The 13161-nt window shown below is 47.7% G+C and overlaps 1 protein-coding gene across 14 annotated transcripts in view; it reads right to left on the bottom strand.

Annotated features, from left to right (window-relative positions):
• Positions 1 to 13161, bottom strand: part of LOC3290433 (homeobox protein cut) — a 169516-nt gene that overhangs the window by 82882 nt on the left and 73473 nt on the right. For all 14 annotated transcript variants that reach the window (XM_061650831.1, XM_061650830.1, XM_061650835.1 and 11 more), the window contains exon 3: positions 10070 to 10795. In XM_061650831.1, the coding sequence (XP_061506815.1) occupies positions 10070 to 10795 (726 nt within the window). The remainder of the gene's footprint in view (positions 1 to 10069; positions 10796 to 13161) is intronic.

The following is a 13161-nucleotide window of genomic DNA, read 5'->3' as shown; positions in this document are numbered from 1 at the left end:
GCAGATGCCAGTGGAACTTTACACCCTGCGACGTTTCTTGCTTTGAATGGAGCCGTGCCATCCAAAGGGAAAGGAAAGGGATGTGTTTGCGCACTAGCTCGGGAGCCAAATAATAAAAAGTGCTCCATATCAACGGTCGGTTGCTGTTTCTTTGCTGTTTGATCTCGACCTGATAACGGGCATTTGCATGTTCGTGCCGAAGAAGCCGGAGCTTGGAAGACAGGAAGACAAACTTTCGCTTACATTTTGTCTTGTGTTTTGAGTCCTCTATTGATAGCTTTTCATATTTCTGCTCCGTGTCGGTGTGTGCTGTACTTGAGCAATGGTTTCGTGTTTTTTGGGGGACTGTTTTGTACGAGATCCTCGCTTGCACAGTCACGGCCGGAGTAATGAAACATCTTTTGATTTTCTTTTCCCCGCCGCATGTGAGCGATGTAGTTGTGCAATGGGATTGCATTACTGGAGGGTTTCTGTTTGGTTTCATTCCAAAAGGAACGTCTTGCTCGGTGGAACTTCATTTTAATAAGCACAAAAATTGATGAAACAACATTCTCTTTCCCTTTCTGCGGAAACCAGCTCGATCTGGTTCTGGTGGGTTGTGAGCGGTAGTTAATCAAAAAGTCAACAGAAAACACGAGTTTTTCATCGCACATGCGGCATTCTCGTATTCACATGCACGCTCACACACACGCACACACACACGATGCGATGTGGCAGGGTTGCTGGAAAATAATGCAGAAAGCAACCCGATCTTTATGAACGTTTCGTTAAATGGCTTGGATAACGGATATAAATATCACATTTGAAAATGCGCTTGGGCGAGCATTCCCGCTGCCCGCCCTCCCCGACGGCCGCCTCTTTGCGCGAGGGCGGGAAATTTAGTTTTTGCGTTTGATGCACTTTTTCCTCGCGCTTCTGTGTGTGTGAAACATGTGACGCATGGGAGTTTTGTGAAGAAGGAAAAAAACGCATGCATGACGGTTAAGAGAATGAAAAGAAATAAACGGTGACAATTATTCGGGAAAAACGCATGCAAACATTTTCGCTCTTGCACACACTTTCATTCATTAATGATGTTAAAAATCCAGCATCTCAGGGCTGGTCGTTGGGGTGGTCCCTTTTGAGGATAAAATGCACGCTTAGAGTTGGAGAGATAGAGTGAACAAACCAAAAAAGCCAACCAAAAGGGGTGGCTTGGGTAACGAATTATGCTTTAGTTTTATTTTCTATTTGCACTTTTCTGTGCGGTACATCGTGTGGTTTTTTGTTGGTATCTGAGTGTCCAACGAGTGTGGGCAGAAAAGAACGCTGAAGTTGCTCAAAGCCGTTGTTTTTTGTTCAGAACCCCTTTGTTCGTTATTCCCACTGTTCTTCTCGTCTCCAGTTTTTTTCTGCAATCACTGTTCATGCATGCGACCACAGAAATGAGTGAAAATGTGCAACGTTTACACTGCTGTACAGTGATTCAGTTGCCGTTCCAGTGCGCTCTGGATGCTCGAGGATGTAATTTATGCACTCAATGCAGCCGCTCTTCCACCACCGCTTGCTGTGGTGTTTGCAATCCGAAGGAATCCAGCCGGACATCCAGCGTCAAACGCATCGCGCGAAAGTGTGTAAAGTCTCCCTGAAACCTGCTCTCTCCTCCCCGAGCGCCGCGGGAAAATGCTCAACCCGAATGCAAAAATGTAGCATAAATCATAAATTTAGCTTATAAATCATTGCGCCAAGCAGGTCACATACATAAAGCGAGGGCCGAGGTATAGGGCAATGAGGGCGGAGGCCGAAAGGGAAGAGAGAAGAAGGGAGGAAAAACTAACGCCACGTGTTGTCGTCCGGTGGTTTTTCGTCTCACTTGGCGGAATATTAGAAACATTGGAATCCCGCAACTGCTGGGGTTTAGGCGAGGCCGGGTCGCGTCTCTCTCCCTCTTTCGCTCTGTTTTCTCCTTTCGTTTAACATGCACATGTTTCCGCTGTTTGGAAATAGCTGAGCTGAGCAAAGGGGGCGAGGTCAAAGGGAAATCGGTTAAAGTGACCTCACTCACGCGCAAACGGCGGTTGATGATCACACATTTCCCAATTTGATGATGAACGATCATCGTTTGGCCCTTAATTGGGTGATCTTTCATCACTCGATGCTGGAGGGAAAACGATTTAGCAGTAAAAATTAAACAAATTATAAAATGACACAACTTTGCTAAAAGTGGAATGATTCACTTTCCGGCTGGCGCCGTGTCTCGTTGTCAAGAGAAGTTGTCACAAGACTCCCGCAGCAGTTTAATTGCCCTCCGGATCCGGAACGGGGAGCACGGATTTTTCACAAACATTCAGATGAGGGGAGTCTCGATAAAATCGACCCGGTCGCTTGTACACTCGAGTGTACTACTGCACCGTAATAAATCAACTCGCATGCAATTGAACGGCTAATGGGGTCCCTGTTGTGCTGTGGCTTGTGTTCTACCCACGTATGTGTGCTTGCTGGGCCGTGTGGTCGTGTGTGGCAAGGAAAAGCAAAGAAAGTCCTTCTCCAATGACTTCCTTGTGCGGCGACCATTAAGTTGGCTTTTCCTCACTCCAAAGCACGGGTTGATAATTTATTCCACCTCGTCAATTCACCCACGATATGGGTTCGGTTGATCGGTGAACTGTTGGTGGAGGGGGAAAAACCCGGGAGTCAAGAATTCTCGTACCTTTAAGGCTTGTATTATTTGTAAATCACTCACGTGATTGTATCTGGCGCATTGGTGACGTGAAAGGAAAGTTTTATTTTTCACTCCCCTTAGGCTTTTGCGGAACAAATCACAAACGATTTTCCTTTCCCATCGCATGCCGAATGGTGCAAGGCAAAACAGTCCCCACACAAAAGAACTCCAAGAACGCATTCTGACAAAACAAAAGCCAAACCAGGACACACGCAGTCACACACCGACACACACACACACAGCGTGATATGCGCCAATGTTTCGGTGGCATTTAATCGAAGTCAAAACTTCAAAGACGAGCCGGAGAGGAAGTTTAAACCGTTTGATCCAATTCTTCGGTAATTTGTAGTGAAGGGAACGGTAACACTACCGCACCATTGGCACCCCTTTTCCACCGCTTCGACCGGTTTTTTTCCGGCCCCCGAATGGATTAACAAACCGCGCGGGAAACAACACACACACACCCAACGAGGGAAAAACATTTGCATATAAATTTCAACTTTCCTCTGATAAGAACTTTTTATTTTTATTACCTTTCATTTCTCCCACCCAGCGAGCGGTTGACGAAAGCGGTGCGATAAGCGAAGGCGGTGCTGGTGGCACGAACCGCCAAGGACGGACGGGAATGGGGAGCAAATGAGCGCGTGAACAAGGAGTTTCGATTCGATTCGGTTTTATAATTTGTTTCGTTTCGGGGTCGGAACGGTTTGACGTGGCGTTCTTTCGCTGTTTTGTCCCCCGCTCGATAACGGCCACAAGGCCCTAGGAGCACAGCGTTACAAACGATATTTTATCAATAAAAACATTTTCTACCAACCCTCATCCCTGGTAGGGCGCCTCGTGAGCGCTAGTTTTGTAGGAACGTCGCAAAGGACAAAGCGAAACGATTGAGTTTTTAATTCGATCAAATACTAATGCCGTGTCGTTCGATGGGTGAAAGGCATCGTGCAGAGGGCAGGAGACGAAAGGGAAACTTTCATCGAGTCATCCATTAGCGAGAACGCAGCTGCGGACTGCGGATTTGCCCGTTTTTCCAGCAGCGCTCGGCAAATGGAAACAAATCGAAAACAATCGCAAAACCTCGAACGAAACGATCACGCCTGTGTGTGTGCCGCGGTGGGGTAATGAGTGCGACACACGGCTCGTTGTGGAAGGGAGGGCCTGAGGGAGGGTGCAAATGTGACATTGCTTCGCGGCGTGTTGATGAAGGAACTGGCTGGTGGGCGGATTGTTTGATTATATGGTTAACTTGTACCGCTTTTTCGGGTTCGGTGCCGCATGCCGCACGGTGGAAAGCGTATGATACTCCACACTCCACTCACCCACCCAGGGGGGTTGGGTGGGTTGGCGCTCGATTGCTCGAACGATTCGAACGAACCTTCGCTCTTTATGGAGGCGTATCGGGCGGGCGATGGGAAACACAGCACCAATGCTATAAATATACCGAAAGTATGTTTTGTTTTGACACTTACGAAATTTGGACTATTTTATCCCGAGCCCGAGCCCACATGCCCAGCCCGTGCTCTTCGTCCCCGTTGGGTGGTGAGCGAGTTTTAGTGCTGTGCAACTGCGCCGACAACGACACGATGAGTGTTGCTGCTTTTTGCATTTATTCCAAAGTGCACCGAAGCGCTTGTGCTTGTCGCGACGGTGGCGTCTTGTGGAGGCGAAAGAAAACTTACTTCGACGAGTGGGTCTGGGTGGTCGTATTCCAGCGTGAAGTAAAATTCCGCGCCAGTCGTACGCCCACCGATATCGAAAGCATTTCTTGCGCTGGTGTGTTTGGATGCTCTTCAGTGGTGTAGGTTTTCCCCAGCTCTCTTAGCTGTATAAGAACACTTTTCTTCGAGATTGTTAGTAATTTTTCTTGTTTTCAATCATTATTGCATCAAGTTTAAGTCCACTAATTAATAAACTTGTTAACAAACGCTCACCAAACCGCATGTCGATTTTTCCTCCCATTTTTTTGTCCATCCCGAAAGTGAAAATGAATTGGCTGCCTTAGTGATATTTATAGTTTACATATTGTTTTGTCATTACTGAATAATTCATGCAACCAAACCACGACGACAACCTGCTGCCTGGCCCTTTCCCCACGCGGCACTGCTGGTGGTGGTGATGTTGTTGAACAAAATGAGCATATTGCCAATTCTCAAACCCACACACAGGCATATACACATTCACAACCTTCTGGTTTTCGCTTCCGATACCACTCAGACCAGGAGGAGGGTTGAGGATGTAGATTTCCAACTGCAACGGCATCCCAAGCAAGGGAAAGAAAAACCTCGGCAAAACGATACACACGGTGCGGTGCACGATGACGGTGATGGTATCGTGTAGCTCATTTCTCACTTTCATTGCGCAGTGAAGAGATGCAGAAGATCGTTCATCGTTTTGCGGGCGCTTTTCCAACGGAGCACGGTGAGGCCAGGCCATGCCAGGCCAGGGCAGACGGTTTGGTGGAAAGACAACAAAATGAACACAAAGAACCGATGCCACTGTCTCATGAGCGTATTTTCTCTGCCAACCGGTTTTTAAGGCTCAGCCATTCGCAGCAAGACACACAAACGCACACATAGCCACACCAGCGCCGTGTGCAGCACATGTCTTTGGATCGTTGACTGGTGTTGCTTCGTTTGTTCTGCTTGCGAAAGGAAAAAAGCAGAATTGCAGCCATCGTTCCGACAGACAGTGCAAAGCAGCGAAATAATCGATGCAAAGGTCGACCGGGAGGACGAGACGTGTTTGTCTAGGGAGCGGATTGAATTTGCTTTGTATTGAATGTTTAAACACCACAAACGTAAGGAATGGATAAGAAGGAGCGCTTTAAGTTGTATCTAAAACGCATCTTCAAGTAGAGAAAATTGGAGGAAATTCCAGTACACAAATCGAGTAAAAGTACCCGGTGTAGCAATACGTGAAAAATCCATACGTTGAGAAGGGAAATTTACATGCTAATTGGCCCGCTCCATTTCTCACACAAACTGGCGCTTTTCCTTGCGAGAAGTTGTACGTTCTTGTTTGCAGAAACTCCAAACGTCGGTCTAATGGTATTTTTCTTGGTGGTTAGACTGCACCAAGTGAAAATAAGTGTGTGTGGGTTCGTGTTTTCCTGCTTCAACGCTGGCGAGAATTTAATGAAATAAAAGCATACGTTGCAGGGGTTTTTTCTTTCAACCCACCTCTCACGTGGCATGGAGGCGCCCAGTCTGTGCTGCAAACTGGATTCAATAAATGTCGTAAATAAACGATTATTACCTCCAGCTCGAGCGGTGGGAGTTTAACGACCCGATATCGTGTGTCGAATTCCTGGCAAATCAATCGACCCATGCGGCTCATTATAATCCACCCATAAACCGCACCAGTTCCGCCCGAAGGCTCGTTATGCCCGTTCGGTGGGGCTGGGTGGTTGTTAAACTTTACCACAACCACAAAATCACCTTCGCCTTTCTTTCGGGAGCGAAAGAACGGATCCGGAACCAGCAACTCGACCAACCAAGGGTATCAAATTCTTTAAATATTTCCATGGGTTTTTATGTTCTTTTCCCGGCGAAAAAAAGGGATCGAACAACATTTTCACCAACCCCTTCCCCAAGCTCACGTCTCTCGGCATCGGCATCCAGCGCTAGGCTTGTGTTTTGATTGTTCCATCACGGGGCAATTTTCCTTGCTGTGAGGATTTCGCTTCAAAAACCCTGAATCTTGTTTGGCATGTGGCAGGGCTGTTTTTATGGCGCTTTATAGATCAATTTCGAATTTTACACCTTACATCGACCACGAATGTTTCGAGCTGGTTGGAAAGGGAGGACGTTACCCAAATCCAATATCAGTTCGGTTTCGACGGAAACTTTTGCCCGGAGACGCGTCGAAGCTCCGACTTTTTGGGACGATGGGAAAACAAACAGCTTATGAAGTTATTACCACGTGTTTCCTTCCCGTTTCTGGGGCGTTCCAAGGCGCACTTCTTTTTTTTCATTTTTACTCCCCAAATCCATCACCCCGAAACCAGGGGCCAAACAAGTCCGTAAACAAGATAATAACTTATTGACAAACCATCGCCGTTTTACGAACGTGCTAGACCGAGGAAAACCCGTGGGAAACTGATACTCTAGCAGCAGCACACCGACCGAGGAGAAGAAGAAGGAGAGAAAAAAACAAAATTCTCAAACGTTCAAACCATATTCCAGTGGGTGGGAAAAGAGAGAGAAGACAAAAAAACAGCTCAGGAAATTGGATATTGTTTATTTTCCTTCAGCCGTAAACGGAAAGGAAGCCAAAGGATTTTCCCCGACCTGGCCGTAAGGGCCACGGGCTGCGGACTTTCGGGGCGTGAAAATCGTTTCCATCGTCAACAAATCAACTGGAAAACTCGTCACAGGATCCGATGCGCCCCGCAAAAAGGTGAAAAGTCCTTCCGTTCACTTTCGCTATTCTTTATTGATACAGCGACCTTTTTGTTTCTCGCGACCTTTCTGTTATGGAAATAGAGGAGCACAAAAAATGAAGAAGACGCGTATGATTGGTAAAAAATTGAGCAGAAAAGTGGCCGCAAACAGGTCAAATCGTAAGGAATGCAAATGATTTGGCCGCGTGTCGTCTGTGGTCAGACTGTTTGCCTCCAGAAGAAAGGACAACCGAACAACAGCAGAAGCAGAAGATGCTGTCGGAAGAAAATGTTTTCAATATTCGTCCGCCTGTTTGTGTGGCGCCTTTGATCCTTCGGGTGGAAAATAAGGCGATAAATCACCCCCTCGAAATCTTCGACACCAAAAGATGCCCGGCATCTCGTGCTTCTTGGGAGCAGCAGCAACAAAAGCAGCAAAAAAACCGGCCCACAAAAAGGAATCCCAACACGAAAGGCAAGCAACCGTTCATCGTAAGTAAACAAACAAACCTTCGCCCGTCCTTCTTCTTGCGCCCAGGTCCTTTGCCGAAGGAAATGGTTGTCTAGTGTGGCCGGTCAAAGGCGAACTTTGCCGGTCAAACTTCCATCACCTTTTAAGGATGGCCTTTTGCGCCTAACCGTGCGCCTGCCGAGGGAGGCAGAAAGTCTTGGGTTTGGTCGATAAGTGGATTTACGAGTGTATCTTACTAATTCCTCAAGAGGCCACCAAGACCTTCTCCTTCCTTCTCCGCAGCACAGCGTCTTCATTAGGCCGGGTCGTGTGAAAAGAAGGTTTGCCGCACTCGCTTGTTGTGGCGAGAGAAAAGTTTCCCCCTTGACTAGGGTGGGCCCCGTGATTGGAAAACGAGAATCAACAAGCGATTTTTATCGACTCGTTTGTTTGGTGGTGGTGGTGGTGGTGGGTGCGTGCGTCCGTGTTGTATTTCTCCTTCGCTCGGGCCGTACAACATCTTCTTATCACACTCTTGCCTTGGTTGGGAAGGGCAGCGAAAAGCGAAAAAAAAGGAAATTGGCCGTCCCTTCTCAAAAAAAAAGACTCACTCCCGGTGCGGTAAAATGACATGAAAACATTCGATTCACAAGATTCGATTTGCCACAATGAAGAGATTATTTGAGCGCACACACACACACAAACAGGGGCGTTTGGGGTTTAGGGAAGGAGAATGTTTGGTTTTGGGCGTTCTCTGGTGGCGTACATGGATACACGTTCCACCAGCAGCCAGCAGCACGAAGGAAGTAAGCTGTTATGACACGCACAAGCGACATTCATTGAAGGGTGCGTTGCGTACTTTTTTATGGCGTTTTTTTTCTACTTCCTTCGCTTCAAACACCCATCACCATCACCCATCGGAAGGCGGAAGACGATCTCCCCACTTTGCCCAAACCTGGAGCGTCAATCAAGCGTTGGTGTTTTACCGGGAGATGGCAACCAGAACAGCATACCAAAAAAAAAAATCAAACCCCTTGCAAGGAAAAGTTGCCTGCACTGTATTTTCCTTTGAAAACTCGTAAACGGATCCTTGGCGGGGAGAGGGAACGCACACACAAAAAAGAACTCTTCGCGCGCGCGCTTGGTTCCTCAATCCAACCTCACCCCCCGCAAAACATCCGTGGCCACAAAAGCGAAATTCAATGAATTGTGTATAAATTATGTAATAAAAAACCGATTGTATTGTTATTTGAAACATTTTGGATTGGAGGACGCGCTTTTTTCCTCTTCTACGCGGTCCTTTTTGTGGCATTTTTGTTACTTTGGCGGGTTGCGGTTTTTTTTTGCCGTTCCTGTACTGTTGCTTTTCATTCGTTTTTGTGTGTTTTTTATTAATATTTTCCAAAGAATGGAAACCGGGCAGGAAAAATGAGGATGTTTTTGGCAAACTTTTACTCTTTAATAACTATTTTGTACTGTTGTACTAACCCCACTCAGCTGGTGTACTCGCTCCACCCCTTTCCAAAACAACGGTCCCTATTGATCTTTGTTTCTTGTGTGGTCAGTGGCAGTGCAGCAAAGGCGAAAGCGTCCCCTCCCCGGGTTCGAGGGTAAGAAAACTCTTTTCTTCCGTTCATTTGTTACATTTCATGTTGTTAATGCTTTTTTCTTCTTCATCTGCTGGTTCGCTTTAGACTTTAGCCCCACGATTCCAAGATCCTTTGAATTGTTTTCTATCCCTCAATATGGTCACCCGCCCCACCGAACCTGCTCTTGTTTCGCCGTGATTCGAACGGATAAAAAAGTTTTTCATTATTTTTCAGCAAATATAAATCAAAAGCTTGTTTTTCTTCCTCCCCGCGTGGAGGTAACCGTTACCCCACAGCCGTTGATACGCCACAGTCCCCACCAGCGGGATGCAGCTGGTTTGGGTCCCAGGACTCTGCTGACCACCCGCGGATGGTGAGGGTTCTTTCCAAGTTTTTTTTGTTCGCTCTCTCCTTCCTTTCTGCTCATCTATGCTGCTTTTCTTTTTATCACAATGGGCATAAAAGATGCCAGCACGGTTGCAATGAATACCGAAAAATAAAGCACCGAAAAAAAAGGGGAAAATGCTTTCCAACCGAAGATTTAATTAAAAAATGTGGTGAAATTAATCAAAGGCATTTTTTGCTTCTGTGTGTGAGTGTGAGCTATCTTTTAAAAGCGAAATCCATCCGCTGGCGGCTTGATAAAATCAAGAATTATTTCTTGAATCCCTATCACCGGAGGGTTTTACATCCTGCAGCTTTGAAGCTGAAACCCCCCTCCCTGTGTCTGTTTGCGTCCTACGTTTTGGGTTTTTTTTTGTCTTTTATCTTCTAGGGTAACGCTTCCTAGAACATGAACTACTGCTAAGTGTCCTTTCTTCTTCGCCGAGGGATAAGGTTAACTCATCAAGAAATTATACGATGATTGCTATGCAAACGCTATTGTTTTGAGCAATGTTTTTTTTCTTTCTTTTCAAAATCATCTCCGCACTCTCGACACTTACCTCACGATCCTTAGCCGATAGCTCCTCCGTCAGGGATCTTGTTCTGCTGTCCAGCGCCGGCTCCTTGGCCGGTGAGTCCGTTTCGCCTCCGCTGCAGTTCGTTTCCGCAGAGTGGTTCAGCTTCTCACTGCTGCTCGCTTTGTGGCACTCGCTGACGGTCGACTCTTCCTTCGTCTTGCCCTTCGACACACCCGTCGCACTGTCGTAATCCATCTTGTCGCCAACCGTGGTCGGCGGCGATTGGGTTGGCGATCGATTGCTGCTGTGATTGTTGTTACTGCTGGCGAGGCAGTTGTTGTTGTTGATGGAGTGCGCCAGAGCGGCCAGCTCCTGCTGCACCTTACGATCGAGGTCCGGTGTGCGGGCGCGTGCCATCGGTGATCGAGCTCCGCCGTGGGGCTTTTCGCTCGGACTGAGCGCTCCCTCCGGACGATGGATGCTGCCGCTCTCGGAGACCGGTGTGGTCGAGGGCGATGGTGGTGTGATACCGTTCTGTTCGACGATCATCGGCGAGGAGACCGTCGGTGGTGTCGGCGACGTGGCCAGTGGCAGGGACGGTGGCAGTGTCGCCGAGGTGGCAAGCGATGGCGGTAGTGGCGGTGCCGTGACGTCCATATCGTTACCGTCGTTATTGTTGTTGTTGTTGTTGTTGTTGCTGACTCCGCGGTCCGTGGTCGACAGTTTCTCCTTGAGCGAGTTTACCTCCTTTTCCGCCAACGTGGCACGCTGTAATGGAATCGAGTGGGGGAGAAAATAAAACAAACCGGTTCATTAGTATATGGGATCTTTTTTTTTTGTTTGTTGCCGTTCGGGTGGCTTTTCGCCGCGAAAAGAATTAAAATCGTTACAACATCGCACCAACGATCGTTAGCAGTTATCTCGATTCCTGACCATACATCCCTTGCCCCGCAAACCCCGCCGGCAGGGCGTTCGTGTCCTTCGAATGTTCTTGAAAAGATTTAAATTAATCGCATCGAATAAAACACGTTACCCCGAACGACCGAACACACGTACGTACGCAGCCATTAAACGTGGCCGGTCGTTGGTGTAACCGGTACGGTGGTCCGTCAATTTGTGTTAAATTGAATTTTTACGATTGTCTGTACTCGGCCAGTCAGCACCTTCACGCACTCGCGCCGTGTTCGTCATCCTTCCTTTTGCGTAAACACGTGGGATGTTGTATTGTATTTTTTTCTTCTTCTCGCCCCTGTTGTGTGTTGTAAGATGTGCCTTTTTTACACCGATCCAAGGCCACTTCCAAAAACACACTTTGAAGGAGTCACACGTATCCAAGCAGTCGCACTGCCCAAGGAAAAGCCCCGACAAGCGAAAACGACAACTCATTACATCTAATGCACCTGTTAAGGGTCTTGTTTTTTGCGCACCCAATCGCTCTAATGCACGAATGATTCATGCTTAAAACTTCAAAGCAAACTTCACCAGCACTCGCTTGAACGACGGAAATCGAAGCTAATAGACTATAAATATCGAATTCTCAAAGCATCCGACTAAAAGCCGCTCCGATACAGCCCTGGTTGAGGAAATGTTGTTACAAGCCGGTTCAAAAATTTCACTACCCACACTCCTTGGGGCCGTGACTTCTCGAGCTGATGATAGTTTGTGTGCGAAGGAAGGCGCCCATTTCTTCGGCTCTCGACAAGGTAAATAAACATCGCCAGATCGGCCAAGAGTGGAGACGATGAGCATGGAGACGCCGAAGGGCAACATAAATTTCTCAATCTTCACACCGGCCCAGCAACATGCCCGGGACAAGTGTTTGCTACGCCTGCTGCCAGCGTCGCCCAGGCCAGCATCGTCGTCGGGAAGGTCGTCGAACGGTTTCGAGGAATATTGAACGCGTGAAAATTGATCCAATTAGCAAGATAAACATGCACACACACACACACACACACACACGCACCGCTTTCTAAGAAGTGCGTTATGGAGCGGCACCTCCCTCTCGAACGGACCGGCTCGCACAACCGTGCACCGTGCTTAATTAATGTTGCAATTAATATTTTAATCCAGTCGCCGCCGTGTTTGATGCTGGTGTGAGCAAAATTTTTGATCTCTACGCGTGAAGCGGGGCGCATGATCGATGGCGCATAAGCAATGTTTCCGTTTCACGCGCGCGCGCCCAGCGAGACTGACAGTGACACGTGACTTTGAGCGAGGATCAATCGCGATCGTGAGTGGTTGTTTTGTGACAAGATCACACTCAGAATGGGGCATCTAAACAAGCTGACGCGCGTTCTGGATCGCATTTTACTCTCTTAAGAGGAGATGGGCGCGATGCTTAAAAATAGATCAGTTACATTTCGAACCAACTTCCTCCGGGCTCACGCGGAGCTATCGATTATCCATATTTATCCACTTCGCTGTTTTGGATACACCGAGCTGAGTGGTTTGAAGCATGTTTTGGTAAACCTCCATGCACCAACACCACCACCACCACTTCAGCTAGGGAAACGGAACTAGGAAACGCGTGCAAAGCATTTCGCTTCCGGTGCGGTACATGGGAATGTAAAAATCGCGACGCATGGAGCCATCTGTTTGGCAACTGCGTTCGGTTTCGCTCGGTTCATACACGTAGGGGTAGCCGAGAACGACTATGGAATTCTTGTGCGCGTTATGGGGCGTTTGTTTTGGCTAGCGATTCATTTTAAAAACACCACCACCACCACCCAACGGCAACCGCAGTTTGATTGAAAAACGACTTTTCCACACGAAAACCCTCCGGAGCAGCGTGGAAAGGCGTGCGATAATTATTTGGATAATTAATGCTGTAATTATACCCACCAGCCTGGCAGTGCCATTGCGGGAAAGGGTCAGCATGCCGGGCAAAACAAATACCCAAACCGTCTGGCGCGGAACCGAACTGCATTGCGCTATCGTGCATCGTGGCGATATCGAGATGAGTTGGTAGCTTTGCTTCACCAAATCGCCCTAATATGATGCATCGATACTAGCGAGTGAAGTTGGCAAACATGTGGCAAACAGCGAACAATTAAATGAATTCGATTTGCCGTTCAATGTTTCCATCCCAAACGCCAGATACGCGTTAATGGAAAATTTAAACCAAATCTCTTCGT

The sequence above is a fragment of the Anopheles gambiae genome, chromosome 2, assembly GCF_943734735.2.
Source record: "Anopheles gambiae chromosome 2, idAnoGambNW_F1_1, whole genome shotgun sequence".
NCBI classification, from domain to species: Eukaryota; Metazoa; Arthropoda; class Insecta; order Diptera; family Culicidae; genus Anopheles; species Anopheles gambiae.
This window is presented reverse-complemented; position numbering and strand designations above follow the sequence as displayed.